The 22,941-nt window shown below is 24.9% G+C and overlaps 1 protein-coding gene across 1 annotated transcript; it reads left to right on the forward strand.

Annotated features, from left to right (window-relative positions):
* The first annotated feature begins 8,289 nt into the window (after nt 1–8,289).
* On the forward strand, nt 8,290–19,147 carry LOC145838592 (ER membrane protein complex subunit 10-like). The gene is made up of 5 exons (XM_082946210.1): nt 8,290–8,384; nt 8,886–9,079; nt 15,655–15,821; nt 17,284–17,377; nt 18,702–19,147. Exons 1-5 carry the CDS (start codon nt 8,297–8,299, stop codon nt 18,759–18,761), a joined length of 603 nt encoding a protein of 200 aa, XP_082802336.1. The 5' UTR covers nt 8,290–8,296; the 3' UTR covers nt 18,762–19,147.
* The last annotated feature ends 3,794 nt before the right edge of the window (nt 19,148–22,941 follow it).

Genomic DNA, 22,941 nt, shown 5'->3' on the forward strand with positions numbered 1-22,941 from the left:
GCAGTTAATCTTCGAATTATGTAGTTATTATCAGAAAACCTCTAAATAGAATATTTAAAGACGTTATTCCCGATCCTGAAAAGAATGATTTTATATATCAATTTAAGTGTCACTAAGAGAGTGTCTACATTGGGAGAACATCTCAGAGATTCCATCTGTTAAGAAATCAACACATTTCAAAATCCCTCATATTCTGGATGGCTAATAGAGGTAATAAACCGTCCAAAAGTCCTTCGGCAATTGAAGGTCACTTACTTAACTGGGAACGGGTCTAAATTGCACAAGGGGACAAAATTGCACGAAGACTTTTTCGCACGGAAGCTTAATTTAGCAGGAGTTAAAATATTGAACAGTAGGTTAATTTTGCACGGAGGGTCAATTTTGCACAAAAAAATACTGACTTGATATAACTAAATAAAAAGTATAATAAAACCTTTATATGTTATAAAAAGAAATAATAATAAAAAACATTATTTTGCACTTCGTACAAAAGAGTCTTCTCGTGCAATTTTATTCCCTTGTGCAAAAATGTCTACGTGCAATTCTGACCCGTCCCTGGGCAAGAAACAAAACCCGTAAAAAAATAACCCTCCGTGCAAAATTGTCACTCGTGCAAAAATGACCCTTCGTGCAAAGTCTGCGTGCAAAATTTTCTGCTCTTGCAGATTTATCCCCTCGTGCAAAATTGTCTTCGTGCAAAAGTGAACCTTCGTGCAATTTTTTCTTTTTGCAATTTTGTGCTACCGTGCAAATTAGTCTTCCTGCAAAAGTATCTTCGTGCAATTTTGTCCCCTCGTGCAATTTTGTACGCTCGCGCAATTTAGACAGCTACCCTATTTAACTACCCCGAATGCTCCAAAAATTATAATGGAGTCCTTTTGTTGATACGGAAATCCTCCAATATTTATATATATATATATATATAAGTCAGCATAAAATATAAAAACATTTTATGTTTTAATTAGTTTTTAATATGTTTGGGTAAATTGGGTTAGGGTTAAGGGTTTAAACAAAAAAAATATTTTGAGTAAGCTTGGTTAGGGTTAAGTGTATAAATTTTAAAAAAAAATTGATGATTCAGCAAATATTAGGGGAGACACCTTTGCTTTAAAGTTGTACCTCATGACAACAAATTAACAATTTTATTTAACTAAAGGACGTAACATATATCATTTAAGTGTTTTTGAATATATTTTTTATAAAAACCTACAAGCCTAAGCTTTGTAAACAAAAGTCAGTTTACAATAAAAACTTGTACAAACTGTAATTTTTTTTTACACCTTTTAATTTAATTTAGTGTATTTTTTTGTTTTACTTTATATACTGTTTTTAAATTGCGCAAGTATATGTTAGTTTTAATATGTGTAATTCGCTCTGAAACTTTAATACTTTAGCTTTATTCCTTTTAAATAGTTACACTTCAAACGTTTTTATAGCTTTTTTGTTTTTACATTTACGTTTGATTAGCTTTAACAGTTGTATGTACATACTATTTTGTAATATCCTTTTACCATCTTAAGTTTTCTATTTACTTACTTTAGCTAAAAAGTTTTGTGTATTTTATTTTTATCAAACTCTTATCTAAACAGTACTTATTTCATATTTTTAAAACTCATCATGACGTATCCATTATCTAGCTTTTATGCATGTTAATATTATATTCTATATTAAACACAGAAGTACTTGTGAGTGTGTTTTAAAAAATATTTTTTACTTGATAAAACAATGCAACGAATTTGTCGACATTTTTTATTAAAATGTGTATGTACCCCAAAAACGAAACTTAAAATGTGTTTTTTTTTACAAAAAGTTCTTTGATAAACTGTCTTTAAATTCAAAAGTTTTGTAGTAGGGTAATTTTCTTAACTTACAAATTTTGAGTAAATTTGCATAAAATTTATTATATAGTAAATTAGTTGTAATAATGATGAATGAAGTAGTGTGGATAAGCACCTCAGTCTTGATGATTGCTGGATCCCAACAACTATAAAAATAACTATTGTTAATTTTTAATAAATTTAACATAATTGTAGTAAATTATCAGTTTTTTCTTTTAATAAGTAAAATAAATACCTCTAAACTAGACAATAATCCAATATTTTGATGGCAGGAAAACATCAGTCTTATTCTTACCTCTACAACAATAAATTTTTTTTGAAGTCCAAGCAAGTTAGTGTGACATCATGTGTGATTCTACCTGCCCCTTCAGATTTAACATAAAACTAACCAAAAATAAAAAAAAATATCTAATTTAACTGAAAGAAAATCCTTTGGTGACATGTCATTTGGCAAAAACTGATAAGGTCTCAACACTGGAAACAACAAAGTGTGGGCAGATCATGAAGCTAAAATTACTAACAGGGTTGCCACAGACTCAGGGAACTCAGGAAATCAGGGAATTTTGATTCTTTTTTTAACTCAAGGAAACTCTTGGCACTTTTGGTTTTTTCTAAAAATTGAACAGAAATTTTAAGGTTTTTTAAATATCTCACGGAAAATTTTTTCTAGATCTAGAATGATATTTACTTAATCCAGTTTCATTATTTTGTTCAAAAAAGTTAATTTTATTCATTTTTAAGTGCTTATTTAGAAATTTTTCATCCTTGTGGCTAGTTCTTCAATATTCTTAAAATTAACATTGTAATTTTTTGATAAATTTAAAGGAATTGAAAAAGACTCAGGTAAGTTTCTGGTCACTCAGTGAAGATTTTTTGACTCAAAGAGTGGCAACCCTGTACTAATTAAGTATCTGCCACTGTAAAAAAAACATCACTAGCAGGGTTGCCTCTCGGTTAGGAAAAGTCAGGAAATCAGAAAAAGTCAGGAAAAATTTAAAAATATGACAAAAGTCAGGAAATTTGATAAAATTTAAAAAAATAATCAGATTTCTTAGTTAAAGTTTACAAAATTCCTTGTTTTCCAAAGCCTTCAAATGGTAAAAATTAATTAAAAGTCCTTTAAAAGTCAGAAAAGATTCCAAAATTTTCCTAGAAATTTACAAAAATATTTGAATTTATTTCTAATGCCTTCACCTGGTATAAATTAGTAAAATATTCTTATAAAACTGCAAAATTTTTTTATTAACATGTTGAACAAGTACCCTACTTGAACAAGCAGATTTTTTAAGCTTTTTAGTATTGATGATCTGTAGCAAGGACACTTCCATAGTGAAACTGTGATATATGCACAAAAGGTTATCTAGCATAATTTTAGAATCAAAGTGTTTTTTGTTTAAATAATTGAGCTCTTTATAACTAAGCAGTTAGTTTAGTATTTTGTGTAACAAGTTAATGTGTATACTTTACCTCTTTATAATTTTTTCAAAGTTGTTTAAATTTTTAAAATAAGTTATAAGACAGGTATGTGCCAAGATTAAGTTTACTTATTGTTTGTATTTTTTGTAGAGTAACTTAAATTTTTAAAGTAAATAAAAGTATATTTATTTGTTACAAATTTAATAAAATGATAAGAGGAGATATTTTATACAACAGATATATAGTTTACTTTTTTATGTCTTTTTTTACAGTTACTTAAGTATATTCTTTTTTTAATTGAATTTTAATTTACAGATTTTATATTGCATAGTTTAGGTAGTATTTTATTATACTAAGTGAACAATTTATATAAGTAAAACTAATTAAAAAAAGTCAGGAAAAGTCAGGAAATTTTTCTCAGCTTGATCAGTGGCAACCATGCTAGTTAACTTATTTGATCACTACAACTTTATAGTCTTTTATTGTTCATAAAAAAAGTGAAGGCTTGTAACTATAGTCAATGAATGTTAAGCTGAAGGAATAAAATAAATTAAAACAGCAGGGTATCTATTTAAACTGAAATCCTATAAAAACCTGAAGTTGTAAAATTTAGGAAAATAAACCAGAAAGTTAACCTTAAATCTGGTACATTTTGAAAACAAACTTGAAAAATTCTGGAATTTTGAAAAATAATAATAAAAAACCTGCAGTTAAAAAAATAAATTTAAAATAATGAAATTAAGATCATATTATGACAAAAATAATAAAGTATTTAAATCTAAAACTTTAACCAATTTTATTTATTTTAAACACATTTAAAGTAGCATTATAGTATCTAGTTACTAATTTTATACATAATTAAATACATTTTCGAAATAAACTCAATTTTAAACAAAAAAGAGAATACTAATATTTTTTTAATCAAAAAAAAAATCTATTAAAAATAATTGCATCCCTGAAACAGATTCATGCAGAATATTTACATTTATATAGATTTTTTTGATACTTTCAAGTTATCATTATTGTATGTTCACTGTTAGCCAGGGTCACTAAAAGTGGCCAATACTACTCTATTTGGATGGATTTCAGCTCTTAAGAGGTTTTAAATTTTTGAAATATGAATAAAAGAAAATTGTAGTTTACTTGGAGGATTTCTAATAAATAGAAAAGGGTGATTTTGAAAAAAATATTTTTGCCAAGTGGGAAATTTAAAATACAAGTTTGGAGAACCATGTCTTAAATAGGTTTGCAAGAAACTCAGGCTCCGGCTACTTTGATTGTTATTTTCAGAATTCAGGTTGACTCACGCTATTTAGATATTTATTTTTTAGTCTCAGACTAGTTTTTATGACTGAAAACCTTTTGTTTTTTAGAATTTGTTGTTTATTTTTTCTTTTGTTTTTTTTTTATTGGTGTACATATGTATATAATTTTGATTATTTTTTCTTTCAATTTTATGTATGTTTATTTAGTTTTTCTTTTTATTTTCTTATTAACCAGTGGTCGGAAATTTGCAACCTACAAGCTGCATTCAAAATTTTTTGTCAACCAGTTTAATTTTTTTTTTTTCAAAAAATAAAATCAAAATTTTATTGTTATCTTAAAGAATAATCTATAGCAAGGTTTCCCAACCAGGGGTGCTAGCACCCCTTGGTGGTGCAAGGCAGTATTCCAGAGGGTGCGAGATGGCTTTTCAGTTTTGTTTTATAAATAAGGAGATTTTTCTTTAATTCAGGGTTGCCACTTTACCTGGAAAGCTGGAAAAACTTTGAAAAACCTGGAATATGAAAATTTAGGCAAAAATAACCTGGAAAAGCCTGGAATTTGAGAAATTTTGAAAAAAACCCGGAAAAACCTGGAATTTTTAATAATTTCAACATTTTCAGTACTAAAATTTCAATTTGACACAAAAACATATCATATAAATAAGATTTTTTTGTCATCATTAAAAATTTTTTTTATTAAAAAACACATTTAAAGTAATTTTACAGCATCTTTTAAATGTTTTTGTACTATTTAACACAGTTTCTTTTATAGAAATTAACTTAAAACTAAAAATAGACCCAAAAATGTTTAATTTTAAAAACCTGGAAGAAATTTGGAAAACCTGGAAAAAATTTGGAAAAAACGAGTGGCAACCCTGTTAATTTTGGCGACTGTAAGTCAAAATTTCTTTTACTAAACAAAACATAACTATTTATTTTCAAATCATTATACCTTATTTAAATACCTTGTGAGTGTTTGACAGCGTGTCATAGAGGTTTTTTCATTAAAAATATAAGATTAGTTTTTGTTTTTTTATTTTCATTAGTTAAAGATAAAATTATAAGTTTAAAATAGACTTGTTTTTATTTCGTGTGATTAAAAGGTAATTAAATAAAAAATAAATAAATGTAGGGCAGGTAGAATAACAAGTAATAAGCTCAAAAATTACTTGCTTGACTTTCAAAAAAACTTTTATTTTTGAAGAAGGGAGAGTTAGTTCTGATGTCTAACTTAAAAAAACAATTATTTTAATGCAGTTTGTTGTATATTTTACTTTTCATATATTAATTTTTGTTAATGTAGTAAACTATAAAAATAAAATACACAAATTTTCAATGTGTTTATTCAAATTGTTTTAAGTAAATTATTGCATGTACTGCAAAGGGTGAAAAAAAAAGAGTTATTTTAGGGCATCAAAATGATTGAGAACCACTGATCTATAGCCTTTTTATGTTAAAAATGCTTTTTTAAGCACATTAAAAAATTTCCTTTTTTGACCTGCTGACCATAACTTCTGGTTTTTACTCACTCAGGCTGGATTTTTTGTCTCAAAGATTGGCAACCCTTTATTCATATTTCTTAAACTATTAATTCCTTAGAGATCATAGTATCTCTATAGTAACATTCTACTAAAAAAACTTTTCATTGTAAGTAAAAATTAAGTCTTATACTAAAAAATATTTAACTACTTTCAGATCTTAATTTATCAAGTTTTTCAACAAAAACTTTTCAAACTTTTCTTAAAATAAATCTTTTAACTTAACTTTTTTTTGTATATGTGCCTTTTTTTAACAACTTTTGGTAATTTGCGGATTTTAGTATGAAAAGCTACATACTAACTTTTGAAACTTAAAACCTTGTATATTTAATAGCAAGGTAAATAAAATGGGAACAAGCTAAGTAAAAGGTAACAGTGTTAGTCAGTAGTTAAGTATTGGTTACCCAAGTTTTTGTTATAGTATAATTATAGTTTAAAAACTTTAAAATTTTATAAGTTCATAAATTTAACAAACTTGGTAAAATTTCAAAATTGAAAATTAATATAATAGCATGCTAAACAACAATACTGTAAAAACCTTTATATTCCCAAAATGTACTATTTATAATAGAAACCAATTAGTGCTTAAAATTGTATATTTTATTTTTATTTAGAAAAAAAAAATTGAAAGAAACAAAAGACTTGAAAATAAAATAATTAAAATAATGATAATTATTTGAAAAAAAATACTTAATGTTGATTAAAAAGACATATTTCTAATGGTAAGCTAAAATTTTCAGCAAGTTTGTAGATACAAAAGTTTTAATCTACTTAATAAAATTATCAATTTAGTTAAAATCTTCAGATACAAATCTTTGAAGAAAAGATTTTTGATTGATAGTTTTCTTAGAACATTATATTATGTAGTAAAAATTTATCTGTTTTGTTTTTTAAGCATAAAATTTAATATTTTTTGTGTAAAAAAGTGTTTAAAAAAACAGTAATTTTATGACCAAAAAAAATTTATTATTTTATTCTATTATTATAAAAAATTATTTTATTCTACTATTATTTCAATTAAAAGTTAAATATTGAAAAAGTTAGAATTTTAGTACTCTCTGTTGTAAATTGAAATATGAAGTTTAAGACTGTTATTACTACAGAAGTATATGATGTAGCAGTTACTTATAAAAACTAAACATAAATGTAATGTTTATGCATACCAATACATTTAGTCAAAAATATGAATGAAATTTGTTCTTAAAAAAATTTAATAAATATTTACTATTTAAGGTTATGTATGAAATTTAAAATACTCTACTTTACTTGATATAAAAAACTTTATGTTTAATAGTAAAAGAGTTGAAATATAGTTTTATTTATTGTATTATTAAAAAAATTGTATAAATATTTGTTTTTATTTATGTATTTAAAATATACCCTTGTATATTAAAAACTAACTTAATTCTTAAAAACAGTATAAGAAAATTTTTAGTAATTTAAAGATCTTTCAATTAAGATAAAGTTGTAAAAAAACTTATGACTTCCTATTGCCATAGTATATAAATTATTCAATCAATAGATAAAAATTAAAACCTCTAACTTCTTATATTCATATAAGGATGGCAATTTTACCTGGAAACTTGGAATTTGAACTTTTAAGTATAATAAGCGTGAAAAATTTAGATTTTAAAACTTTTTGTAAAAAACTAAAGTTTTAAACAAAAATTATGAAAATACCCAAAAAAAAAAAAATTTAAACACTTTTTTTTAATAAATTTTACATTAAATAAGAAATAACTATTACAGACATTTATATAATCAACATTTTATTTATTATACAACACATTCAAAGTGACAATACCGTATATTTTCAGAATGATTAAACAAATGATTACATTAAGTTATAGTTTTAATTAAATAGGGACAATAAAACTTGTACTTAAAAAAACTAAATTTTTTTTTAACGTGTAAAATACTCAGGTTACTTTTTTTATTAAATGTAACACAGTAGTATTCTTGATATATTTTCTTCCTAAAACATTATTTTTTGCTCATAATACTAAAGCTCATTAAAAAGATGTAGTAGTATTGAAAATACTTATAAATGAATAAGATTTAAATGCAAAACTGTAGTACAAATATATGCAATTTTAAAGAACTATTCAAACAATATAGCTACATGTGTAAAAATTTCTTTGCACACTGAAGGCTGTAGAATTTTAAATTAAAAATAGTGTTTTTACTAACTCTAGTGTAATAGGAACTTACATATTATTTTAAACTAGATTATATAAAAATGTTTAAACTTTGGATAGTTTTAGTTGGACTGATAACATTATCAGAAGCTGCATACAAAACTCCACTTCAAGTCAGTTACTCTTCTGGTTAGTGATAAACTTTATTTTAACTACCACAACAAAAAAAAATTTTGATAGGGTAAGCTGCTATACCAAATTCATTTCATAAACTAGCAGGAACACTTTGGTTAATCAACTAAAAGTTAAATATTTAAAAAGTTTTAGAATTTTAGTACTCTCTATTGTAAATTGAAATAAGAAGTTTAAGACTGTTATTACTACAGAAGTATATGGTGTAGCAGTTACTTATAAAAACTAAACATAAATGCAATGTTTATGCATACCAATACATTTAGCCAAAAATATAAATGAAATTTGTTGTTAAAAAAATTTAATAAATATTTATTATTTAAGGTTATGTATAAAATTTAAAATACTCTACTTTACTTGATATAAAAAACTTTATGTTTAATAATAAAAGAATTGCAACATAGTTTTATTTATTGTATTATTAAAAATTTTGTATAAATATTTGTTTTTATTCATGTATTTAAAATATAAAACGAATAAAAAGACTTTATTTCCTAGATAATTTCAATGACTTTGGTGAGATACATTTCAGAAACTTGAAGGGTGATGATGTTACAATAGAGAACTTAAACCCGTCATTGTTACTTGATAAAGTTGATAGCATGCTGAAAGTTAGGATAGCAGTAAAGTTGTCTGATGATATTGGTAATGATGAAACAAATAAAAGGTGGATATTGTGCTCAGTGCCAAAAGTAAGTATTAAGTGATACAAAGCAAAAGAGGTTTAAGGCCATAGGGGGGGGGGGGGGGTCCAACTTTTTTTTTACAAAAAATAACTTTGGCTTTTATATGAAAGCTTTAAATACAAACTACAAGCCTGTTTTTATAGAATTTAAAAATATCATTTAACTTTTGAGATATTTTATTTTTTGTAAAAAGTTTCCGATACAAAAGTTTGGACCGCAAATTTTTCGGGGTCAATTTTCTCGGAAATTTTAAAACTCACTAAAAATCTATCTTCTCCTTCATTTTTTGACCTAGAGACTTCAAATTTTCAGGAATTGTTCCTTTTAATATTTTGAAGAATCCTAATGTTGGAATTTTTGAAATTTTGAAAAATAAAAATTTTATCCACAAAAAACTAAAAAAAAAGGGTAGTTTTTTGACAATATTTTTTTTTACTCAAAATTAAACAAATTCCTACAATAGATCTCTTTAAAGTTTAATGATACACATTCTGTAAAAATTTGAGAAAGATTACTCAAAAAATGAAGGAGGAGATAGATTTTTAGTGAAATAGTCTTTTTTCGCATTTTTAGTTTTCGCCTTCCATAAGGAACCTATTGAACGCCCTTTCTTTGATCGCTTATATCTCAAAAGTTACTTTGAGTTTTTTTAAGCGGTTAAAAGTGTCTGATAGCTCAGATTAAATTCTACAAAATAAGATCAAGTTGTAAAAAACAAAGTGGACCCCCCCCCTATGGCCTTAATAAAGCAAATAACTATTGTTTAGCTATGAATCAGGAAAATTAATTAAAAAATTAATGCAGTAAAAAAAAAAATTACTGTCTGTTATATAAAACAATTAACATAGCAAGGTTTTTTCTTAAACTTTTATAAGGGCATATAGTGGGTAGGTTGTAGATAGTTTTTTCAAGTCAATTTTATTTTGTACAGTACTATCTTAGCTATCAGACACATTAAACTAATCAATAAAATTAAAGGTAGCTTTAGTGATATAATAGGTTAAAGATGATAAGTTCATTAGGTTCCTATTGAAGGCACCAACTAAAAAGACTTATAACTTATGTTATTTAAGTAAATATAAAAACTTTAAATCATCAAAGTTTTGTAATAATTTTGTTACTTATTGAAATTATAATTCTAAAAGTATTAAAAACTATGTAAGAAATGTTTCTTTATATTTAAGTTCTCCAGAAATAAAAAAAATAAATTAAATATTTTTTTACTAAAGTTGAAATTTTAAGAAAGTCAACAATTAAAAAATATTTATTCATATATTAAAAATTTTAAACAATAAAGCTTTTATAATCTCAAAAAACTGACTTCAAGTTTATACATAAAGTATTTATGTGAGAGCCAGTTTCCTATGCTTTTAATTGATTTGTATAAATACTTCCACTGTGCAACTCATTTACTTATAGTTGCTAGAAAGTATAATTTTTGTTTAAATTTTTATTATAGTTCAGAAATTGTTGCAGTAAACATCATGGTTGTAAAACAAACTGCAATCCTAGAAAAACCTTGAAAAAACTCAAATTTGACAACTAAGGCAAGAAAAACCTGGAATTAAAGAATTTTTAAAAAATTTAAATTTCGAACAAAAATCACTAATAAACCTGAAAAAACCTGGAAATTTAAGCTCATTTTAAATTTAAAGTAACAAAATTAAGATTAAAAACGAAAAGTCAAAAGTCTGTCATAAAGGCAAAAAACATCCTTTTTTTTCTATTAAAAAACACATTTTAAGTAGTTTTACAGTGTACTTTCAATGTTCTTATAATATTTAGTACAATTTTTCTTCAGTTTATTTTTATACTAAAAATAACCGTAAAAAACTTCTAATTTCGATATCTGTAAGAAAATCAGAAAACTTATAAGACGTTTGTAAAAAACCTGCAACTCTTAAAAAATTTATTACAACTTCATAAATTATTAATAAATTATTTTTTTTTAAACAGTTCAAGTGTTTTCAAAAATGCTTATAAAATTAGATTTTTTTTAGTTCAACAACTTATTTTAAAAACTATCGGAATAAGTTTTATTCATCTCTATGAATGTCAAATTGTTATTCAAAACAAATTCAAAGCATTTTAAACATAATTTTCGAAAAACGATTCAAACATTTTCATCAGTTGTTTTATATCTTTTTTTGAAGCTTGAGAGTATTACTAATATTTGTTATTATCTACAAATAGAATACAGTGTAAAATTTTGTTTGTTATTTTGCTTAAACATAATTTAGTTATGCTTAAAAACATTAAATTGTTAACAAAACTAAAGTTTTTTCATTCTAGAGGTTTAATAAAATAACATGGGTACTTGAATTTTATATTATTATATATTTGTTACTTTAAGTATTTCAAACCAAAGTTCTATACTTTTATTTTAAATATTAAAGTTCCGTAAAATAAAATGGTAATGTTATTAAAAACTAAAATAATTAGCTATATTTCTAGAATTTGTTAAATTTCAAAATGAATTGTAGTTTGCAATCCTGACTAAATTGTCAGGTTACTATACAGTTTTACAAAGCGTTTTAAGACTTCCCAGGACTTTAATTATTGTCCTGCCAAATTCCAAAGTATTGAAATGAAATTTATCTGAAGATATACAAGTTTAAATTTCTTGACATGCATCACACCATCATCTCAAATTTTACTGCAATCCTAACCTTCAGCATGCTTCGAATGTCACCAAGTTTTGTAGAATTAAAAAAAATGTAATATCATTCATATTTTTGATTATGACTTCATAATGTTAAGTGTTTGTTTTTAATTTGAAAACAAAGTAAGTTTACTTAAAATAAGTAAAATTAGTTTAAACAAGGTTACAAGCAAGGGTTACATAACTCAAACACTTGTTTGCATTTTTATTTCTCAAAAGTTATTTTGGTATTAGATGAAAATTTGTTTAATCTTTCACACTTGAATGCTAAAAAAAATAAGTATATTCTAATTAAAGGTATGCTATTTGAAAATAAAGCCTCCATACTCACACAGTCCATTAAATCTTCAACATTTAAATAAAATTACAATTGCTCAGGCTTGCCTAATAATAGTTTCCAATAATTTAAGTAGACAAGCATTACACTTAAGGTAGCTCTACTTACTAGCTGAGGACTACCAAAAATCTCCATTGGAGCTGTCAGCACATATTTTAATAAGTTTTCTCGTAAAGGTTTTTAACGTAAGTTAAAAAAGATATGTGAATGAATTTGTCTTGAACTAATCAATAATGAGAAATGTCTTGCAAGCCGCTTAAAAATTTTATACTATAAATTTATTGTATCAGGAAATTGATGCAACTCTTAAAAAGGAATTAAGTCTGCTAAAACATTTATGTCTTAGTTTACTAACAACTCTTTAAAAAACATAGTCTAAACCTATAATAAAAAGATATTTTAAGAAATCTTATAAAATATTTTAGTTTAAGTGCTAATAAAGTTTATTGTTAATATAAAACTGTTTAACAGAGTATTTTATTACATTTTGTAAGAAAACTGAACAGTTTATCTTTTGAGTTACAAAACACTGTTTTTCTCGACAAAGCTCAAGTTTAACAAAAGGGTTGATCATATCAATTTGATCATCAGACCACAAGCCCTCGTTAGACTAAGACCAGTTTCATCCTGATTAGGACTCATCAACCCTTTTGTTAAACTTGAGCTTTGTCTCACATCATACAAGAGTCCAGGCTTCTGCTCTGCAGACTTTCGCCGATGTTTTTGTTGATTGTATATAATACAAGCGTAGCAGATGTCTTGCCTAGTGGACAATGTATTGAACGTTGCACAGCAAAAGACATTGCTGACGTCACTGATCATTACCAGCAAATGGTTGCTTTATGCTTGCATATATAAACCGTTTGCAGATTGACACTTTTTTCACAGTTAGATATTTTTTAGTTTTTTTACAATTTTTCTCTTGTTATAAAACTTCTAATTTATGAAGTTTTGTTCCGACAGAATTTTCTAAATATTGCAAGGAACTTTTCCTAAAAATTCGAGGTAGTTATCTCAAAAAACATAGGAGAAGATAGATTTTTATAGAAATAGTCTATTTTTGTCGTTTTGGTTTGGGCCTCCCATAAGGAACCTATTGTTGGTTTTGACTTTGACCGGCTATATCTCAAAAATTATTTATAATTTTTAAAATCTGTAAGAAGCATCTTGTTGCTTAGTAAAAACTTTATAAAATGTGAGAAAAAAGTGTTTAACCCCTATGCCCTTAATTAGTATCTGATTCAAATTATTCTAATTTTATCCATGTTTTTAAACATTTTATAGTTGGTTTTTTGAAAATTCTGTTTATGTTATTTATATATTTTAATGTTTTAGTAATTGCTATTAATAATTTAAAGTTGTTGGAAAGTAAATACATAATTAGTATTGAGTCTTATATTCAGATATAAGGTATAAAATTCATGAAATGAAAATAATAAGTTTTTCTGAGTTGTCTAAATCCCTACTTAACAAAGAAGTCTTAGTCTATGGAATGATTGACGAAATTTGTATTGTAAGCCAAAAGGCAACTCTTTCTGATGGAAAGAAGTCAATCTTACTTGATCTTTCAGCATGCGAGTTCAAAAACTATTTTAACAATACCAGAGTTCAGGTTATTGGAAAAATTTTCTATCAACCAGAGAACGAGGCTTTGTTTATTTTAGTTCAGTCCCTTCAAAATGCTACTAATTGGAACAACTCGGTTTTTGAAGAAATTGTTTCATTGGACAGAAGTTATCTTGATAAAAACAACTAGTTTCAGAACGTAAAATACATGAAAAAAACTCAAGAATAATAAAATTGCTGTTAAATACCTGTTCGATGTAATATATATTTTTTTTTTTACTGTAACAGTATTTTATTTTTTTGCATGTTTAACTACATGAAAATCTACCTTTAAAACTGTTGCTAACTTTAGGTCAAACGTTTGTACAACTACTTCATAGGACTGCAATACTATTTTTGTTAACAATAATTTGTTGTTTGCAGCAAGCAAATTTATAATGTTTATTTAAATTTTATAACAGTTCTAAGGTTTTAAATTTATGTTTTGAAGTTTTTTATACCAGGGTTGCCACACACTCAGGCTACACAAAATAAACCAGACTAGTTTGAGATTTTTTGAAAAAATTCGGTCAACTTTTGTTAAATTCTCAGGCTAGTTTGATGTTTTTTAAAACTCTGGCTTATTTAAATATTTTTCTTAATTTTAATCTAGTTTTTTGACTTAAACCCTTTTCTTTTTTACAAATTGTACTTTTATAAGTCCTTTTGTAGTTTGGTATCTTCAGATAGTTAAGAAGCTTTATTAATTGTGTTTTTGGATCATACTATTATTTTTTAAGATTTTTTATAAACTTATGCTAGCTTGATGTAACTCAGACCATTCTTTGTTCACTTTGGCTGACTTTTTTGCCTAATGAGTAGCAACCCTGTTATTTTATGTTATTTTAATAAAAAAAAAGATTAGTCTGTTTAAGCATGTTTTTTGTAACTTTAAATACCATGTAGTTTTGTTCTAAGAATACTAAAACTCGTTAGTTTAAATTTAAATTTTTCAATTTAATAAATTATTTTTATTATTTTCTACATGTGTAGTGTTATATTACTTTTTTAAAACAATGTTTTGTATTTAGTTTTATAAAATGTTATTAGTTTAGTTGTTGTAATGTATTAGAAAATAGCTTATTTTCAACGTTTAATTATGATTTTTTAGATTTGATTTAATAATCGAATTGAAGTTCTTAACAAATATGATAAGATTAATTTCAAAAGTTAGCTAAACGATATATTTATTACAATTGTATTTGTGTTTCATTCAAGTTCTCAACAGGTTTATGAATTTTTCATTTAAATAATGCTGAAAATGAAAATTTTTTAAGTAGTAGCTAACTTAAACACAAGGTTTACTTTTTTGCTAGTTAGTATTATTTGACAACTTGATAAAATTTGAGAGCACTGTTTAACGACAACTCTGGTAAATAATTCACCGAGTTTCTAAACCAAAACGGTTACAAAAGTAAATTTTTTTTTAAATAAGTTTTTATGAATAGTAGTTTTAAAACACAAATATGTAGTTTTATCAAATCAATAAAAAATATTTTAAGTTTTACACTCGTTTATAAAGATGTTATTCTTATTAAACATATTTAATTTAATCTTAGGTTATATTTTTTTATTTCTTTACGTAAAACTACGTGGTAGTAATAATTTAGTTTTGTGAAGAAAAAACAAACTGTTTGTAATACAAATATTACATCAGCATTGAAATATTTAACAGAAAAATAATATTATGTCTGTAATGGTAATAATATAAAATTTAAATTAAGACATTTATAATCTTATACTAAAAAAGATATTCTGGTGTTTACTGTAGGTTTATCTCTAAAATCTAATAAATTAAAAATCTAATAAATTAAAAAACTAATAAAAGTTATGTATTAAACCTCGTTTCTTCTTCAGTTTTTTTAATTGCATAAATTTAAAGCAGTAATCTTATTATTGAGTTTTTGTCTAATTTTACTAATGATAGTTGTAATAGCAATCTTAAGTCTAACATATTGATTGATTTAAATTTTCAAGAGTTCCTTGCTTGCCTACGGAACTTCTATCAAACTAACCGTTGAACATGATGGATTTGGAAATCTCATTTCAGTTTCGATGAGCCAATCAGCTTCTAGTTTTGACGACCAATCTGAAATAACCTTCGATGAAGTTGTCAACACAACTCAGCCAAAATATGCAAGCGGGTAAATATTTTTGCATGTAATTTTAAATATTTTTTTTAGTTTATTCATTAAACAAAAGTTAGCTACTTTTTAATCGTTATTTTTTTTTAAATTGTATTTATATCTAGTATTATTGCATACTGAGGCTTTTTGAAATTTTTGGAAAACTTCAAGACAGCTCAGTTTTATTTATAAAAGTTTTGGGAAACCATAGGCTAATTTAGTTTTAATGAAGTCCGTATTCAATAGGTGTTTTTGTCGTCTTCTGTATTTGATTTAAGTTCTAGTGTTTAGTTTTAGTTCATTTAGTATTTTTCACCATCAATTTACGTTTAGTTTTCTAATTTTTGTCTACTTTCAACCGTATTACTAATAAACCCAGGTTACTTTGTAATTGTTTTTTATATTATTCAGGGTTGCCTAAAATCCTGGAAAAACCTGAAATTTTTCATGTTCACTAGTGAAATTTCGACTTGTCACAAAAATTATATCATGTAGATCAAATTTTTTTTTGTCTTCGTCATTATTATTTTTTAATTAAAAAACAAATTTAAAGTAGTTTTGAAGTATCTTTTTAATGTTGTTACACTATTTAAGACAGTTTTTTACCTTTCGCTTCATTTCATAGTAAAAATAGACCTAAAAATTTGTACTTTTTAAAACCTGGAAAAGTTCAGAAAACTTGGAAGGATATTCCCGAAGAAGTTTGGCAATCCTGTTTTATTTTATATCACGTATTGTTGTTAACAACACTTGAAATTTTAGAAAGTATTGTTGTTAAGTTATAGCTTATTTCAGGGTTGCCACTTTACCTGGAATTTGACAATTTAGGCATAAAAATTTGGAATTTGAGAAAGTTTGAAAAAACCTGGAATTTTAAACGATTTTTACACATAAGTAGAAATTTTTTTGTATGACACAAAAAATTTATCATATAGATAATTTTTTTGGTCACTGTCAAAATTTTTTTTTAATTCAAAAACACATTTAAAGTAGCTTTACCGTATCTTTTCAATGTTTTTATACTATTTAACACAGTTTTTTTTACCTTAAACTTAACTTTAAACTAAAAATAGACCCAAAAGTGTGTACTTTTAAAATCCTGGAGGAAATTTTTAAAATCTGGATAAATTTGAAAAAACGAGTGGCAATCAATGCTAATCAGTAAATTTTAACCAATTTTTTTTCAATTTGTTTATTTTTTGCTGGTACCTGAATATTTGTAAGATAGTCCAAAGATTGTTTCATAGTCTACAAGCTTTAAAAAAGAGAGAACCCAAAATAATGTTTTGTGCTTGATTTGATTCTTACGGAATCCTAAATTGAACAGATATTTAGCAATTTTTATATAGTATTTACAGATTTTCTTTAAATATATAGATCATGTATGTCTTATTTTGAAGTAGATTTTTTATATAAATAATAATGGAAAATTAAAGTTAGCAATTTACATATATTTTAATTAAATTAAGAAAAATTTTAGCCCAGACACTGCTGGGTTTCTTGAAAAGATTGAAAAAGAAATGGCTCAGAGAAAGAATCAAAATGTAGACAACAGAAGTTTCCTTCAAAAATATGTAAGCTTCCATAGTTGTTTATATAAACTACACTGTTTAATCTAATATCTACAAGAAAACATAAGCATTGCACCCTCAAACTTTTGTGTTATACTTTTTTTTTATAATCTACTAAGCCTTTATATAATTTAGACAATACTGAATTGTTAATAAACTAATAATTTCCAGTGTTAGATAAAATACGTCAATGCCTTTAAAATTGATTGATTGCTATTGCATTCAAGTTTTGCTTTGTAATATAGTTTATCTCATGACAAAGGTATCTTAAAATAAATGAACTATTCATAAAATTAATTAAAAAAAAAAATAAATCAGTTTAGAGTCCAGTATATATTACTTTTAAGGAAATTTTGTAGACACATTATTTGGTGCATATCTCATTTTATAAAGTTCAAGATCACCTTTTTAAAATATACCAAGTTATATACTAAGTTGTATTACTACTTTGAAATTTAAAGTTTACACTTTTTTATATAATTAATATAATTTTTCGTCTTAGATACTAGATGAGTTTACCTTTTAATGTGTACTTCTAACACTTTTTAGTTTATGTGTTGACTTATTAAAATGAAAAATTAGTACTAAGTACAGGGTGGCCACTAAACCTGGAATCCCGGAAAAACCTGGGTTCTGACAATTTAGGCTAAAAAACGTTGATTCTGAGAAATTAAAAAAAAACCTTGAAATTTGTGCGAAAGTCACAAAAAAAACCTGAAATTTTAAGCAATTTTTTTATGTTAAGTGGTAAAATTTCGATTTGACACAAAAATTCTATCATAAAGATAAAAATTCTTTGTCATCATCAAAAATTTTTTAAACACATTTAAAGTAGGTTTACAGTATCTTTTAAATTTTTTACACTATTTAGCACAGTCTTTTACCTTTAAATTAATTTTTAACTAAAAATAGACCAAAAAACTTATACTTTCGAAAACCTGGAAGAAACTTCTCAAAAACTAGTGGCCACCCTGTAAGTATTCAAAAAAGTATTTTATGCTAAATACTTAACTTTATGGTAATATTGTTTTAAAATTTGTTGTTTTTTACCATTATTAAATCAACTTAATATTTAAAAAGGCTAAAGTTTGATTAGTTTTAAATTTTTATAATATTTACTTTAAAAAAATTCCAAAATATTATTTAAATATAATATTCAATCTAAAATAAAATCTTTTTTATCAAAGTTATTTAACTTTTGTGATAAAATAAAGAATCAGCAATATAAGTTTTTTAAACAAAGTTTAATTCAAACATTTGTTTGCTTAAAATTACAATAATTCATGACAAACCTTGAAAGCATTACAAATTAAATAAATTTTTGCAGTGGATTTACATTGTCATATTCGTTGTAATGATGACAATATCTAGTGGAGGTCAACAATAGTGATGTAATAAGGGTTCTAACTATTCATACTGTTAGAGAATTTATTTAAAACATGTTTTGACTTGTTTACTAATTATATTTTCAACTCTTCAAGTTTGTAGTAGTTTTATTTTTAGTTTACAATATCAACTAATTGATTTTCGTTGTTAATAATTAGATTGAAATTTTTGCAAAAAAAAAATTCTAAATTATTTTAAAAAAATTACATTATTTCTAAAGTAGCAGCGTCTTAACTTTTAAATACATAGTTCTTGCAGTTAAAAAAGTCTCTATTTGAATTAATTAGAAAATACGTTTTATATAAACAATTACTTTTTAGTTTTTGTTTCTAAATATTTATAATTATGTCTGAGTAAAAATTACTTTTCAATGAATATTTTGATATATCTAAGTAAAATTATGTACTTAAAAGTAAACACTGCTTTTTAATATATTAGTTTTTTAAACAGTAATCAAACTAACATAAGTTACGTTATATATGTTTGAGTAAATGAATTATATCTTATATTAGTAAAAATAAGAAAAAGAAAACTTAAACGGTTTATAATTATCCGCAATAATTTTTTACTATAGTAAAATTGTTTTTGAATATTAATACTCTTTGTAGTTATAAGCTGATAGTATTTTATAAGTTTAGCTTTATTTTCCTACTATTAAATTAGTTAAACAAAATAAAAGTATTTCGTGAAATCGCTATAAAACTAGTCAGAGGTTGAAAGATTGTCTGGGAAAGGGATCGATCACCGCCCCACTTGGGCAGTAATATAACTTTTAATAAAAAACCTAGCCAGACAGTCTTGGGTTTGTAACAAAGTAAAAAACGGAGGTGATAACCAGTAAAGCGGCAACAACCTGACTTACAATTGTTTTCTCTGGGGTTTTTAATGGGAAATTAAAAATAAAGGTCCGGAAGATTTTAGCTTTACATCTCAAGTCTGTGTAACAGACTCGAGATGTAAAACTTACACTAGTTATACTGGGCTTCGTAAAGGAGCTACATTGTCATTACAACCGCGGCCCACGAAGATTTTATTTTGAAATTCTCTATGCGACCACCAAATGCCAGAACTTGGATACCCTGGTCTAGGCATGGATCACATGCTTTGTTATTAGTATCTCAATTATCCAACAGATTTGTCTCACCAATAAACTTTATTTTGTAACTAAATATTACCTTATATCAATTTAAATTATCAAAGGGAAAAAGTTAATGAGCGTAAACGGCAACTAAGTAGTTAATGGGTGAAATCTAACAACAAAAAGGGAGGTTGTGGAAATGAGTTTAGAAAACTCTGCTATTTATTGTTTCATGAGAACTATTGGAGAAAGAGTGCATAAACATACCACTTCTTTTCATAGAAGCTATTTTGTATGCATATACTATTTTCTACTATTAGTTTCGCTTCCAATAAAATAAGACTTACTAGATTAACTTACATTAGTAAAAGCAAGGCAAAAATATTGTTCAGTATATATCAGTGGCGTATCGTGGTACTTTGGTCAGAGGGTGCTCAATTTTTTTTCTCAAAAAACCCCTAACTTATGACTTTTGTAATTAGCTTTTTAATTTAAAAAGAATGTATACAGTAGTGATAACAGCACCTCATTGCATAGAATATATATATTACATAAAATTATCTTTTAGTAAACGAAGGTGAAATTTTATAATTAAAATAGATTGCTTGCTTATTTAGGTTAGGTAAGGTATTAATGTTAGAAATTTATATATGAATTGTAACAAGTTAAAGCAAAACAAACCTAGCTAACGCATATTTTAAAACATTTATTAAACACAAATCAAAAGTTATCAAAAAAGAAGCATATTAAACGACAAATGTAAAACAAGACATAGTGAAAAACTATTTTATTGCAAGTTTGAAACATAAGACTTCATGACAGTAAATCTAAATATCTAAAGAATAAAGTTATATTTTCTAACGAATTAAACTTTACAAAAATTTTTATATTTTAAAAAGTATTCTATTGCAAGTAACTTAAAAACAATACTAAATATGTTAATAAGTATTTGAAAGCGGCGAATTTTTTTATATAAATAGCTAAGTATTTTTAAAGATATTAACAAAATAAAATTCAAAATTTATTTTATATCATAAGATAGAATTGTATTAAACTTGAAATAACTCATACTTATAGATATCGCAGTTTTTAATATATTATCTTCTTCATTATCGTTAATTTTGTAAACAAAAATGTGACATCTTCAGTATAAAAATTGAAAGTTTTAAATTTTTTTAGAAGAAATCTAAAAAAATAGTTTTTTGTCTTAATTTATATATTTCTAGCTATATTAAAAAATAAAACTGTAAAAATAAATGTTAACAAATGAAGAAAATCATAAATAAAAACAATATTAAAAAAAAGTTAAATGTTTCATACCACTTTAACTGCAGTCTTGAGTAATAGTAATATCTGGTGTTGGTCTACTATTTTTCAATTTGAGCTTTCAAACCTCAGATAATTTTCCAATCTGACATTTTTTTAGATTTCAAACGTTTCATACAATATTACTTTTGGTACTTTGCATATTTATTATTGTAACAATCTAAAAGTTAATCAAAACAATTTTTTAAACATTTTTCTAACAACTACAATACACATTTTATAAAAAAAATCAATTAAGTTTGAAGAAATCAGGATTTCCTTGCACTCTTTGAGTCAAAAAACTATCCTGAGTTAGTTAAAAAATGTCCTGAGTCATCATGAGCATTTTAAAATTCTTTTAAGATTTTATATTTTAAATTCTAAGTAATAAAGAAATTTCTTTTACTAAAGATTTTAAGTTTAATGAAATTAAAAAAAAAAGATTAAATTGAGGTTAACACTGTAATCAGAGTATCAACTGTTTGTTAATTACTTGTTTTATTTAATTTTTTTTGATAACCATATTATCAAGTTGTGTGAAAAATATTATTTATTACTATTTTTACTATTGTTATTATATTTATTTATTGCTATTTTTGTTACAATTTGTTTATTCTTGAATCATTATCACCATAATTTTAGCTTAATGGTTTGTTTACAAAATGTTAGCATTTTTCCTTGTAAAAAAATCAATCATAACTGTTATACTACTGCGGTGCACTACAACAGGTGTACGCTTTTTAAATCGTAATTTATATAGATTTTATGAATTAAAATAAAAATTATCAAGTTTTTCATCAAAGCCGGTACACAGTAATCTCTACGCACCAGAACCCGGCTATGTATATTTTGTATTCGAAAATTCGTTTTACTTTTCGAATACTGTATAAACATAATAAAAAAAAAGCAAGGAAATTAAAGGATAAGGATAAAACATTCTTTTTTTTTTCGTTTTTTTAGGTGGCACAAATGCGCCAGTGTCCCTCCCCACGCTACGCCACTGGTATATATCAGACTTTCTTAAAGTTAACGATATTGCCTATTTGGTGCATTTTTAGCTATCAGAGGCAATAACTAGTAGGGAGACAAAAAAGTAAAGGGGTAACTTACTTATAAATGGGCGGTATATTATTAATTAGGAGGTGTTTGTTTTTAATTTTCTACCAAACGGGTGGTTATAAAAGTTAATTTAGGAAACCCTGACGTATATGGTAATTTGAAATTAATGTACAATTGTCATTTAATTTATTTTATGTTACTTTTAATCACTCAAATTCGTTTGTATTTTAGTTCAGTGGGTCCGGGGTTAAGGCAAAAAAGTAAGTAAGGTTGATTATAAAGATAAGTATAACAAAAGATTAATTGTTCAACTTTGGAATAGGTCTTTTTACTTCTTTCATTCTGATGACATTATTTCTACTTATTCTATTTTGTGATCAGTTTTACTTTTATATATTTTTTACTTAAAACCATTTCTAGTCATAACTTTTTTAGTTAATATACTATACTTATTTATAATATTAAACAGGACACAAAAAATTATTCATAACAAGTATGTGTAGATTAACAATAAATTTAAGTTTATTAAAATTATGGGGTATATTTTAATACTTTAATATGAGATACTTAAAGTTGAAGTAATATTTAAAATATATAAAAATTTCGAATTAAAGCAATATGAGAATAAAAGTTATACAGAACTTAAGCTGAATAATAAATCTCAATAATAGCTTGGTATATTTTACTTGGAAAACTTAAAATTTCAAAGTATATTAATTAAAATCAGCACTTTATTATT

The sequence above is a fragment of the Thalia democratica genome, chromosome 6 (assembly GCF_965202585.1).
Source record: "Thalia democratica chromosome 6, ktThaDemo2.hap1.1, whole genome shotgun sequence".
NCBI lineage: Eukaryota > Metazoa > Chordata > Thaliacea > Salpida > Salpidae > Thalia > Thalia democratica.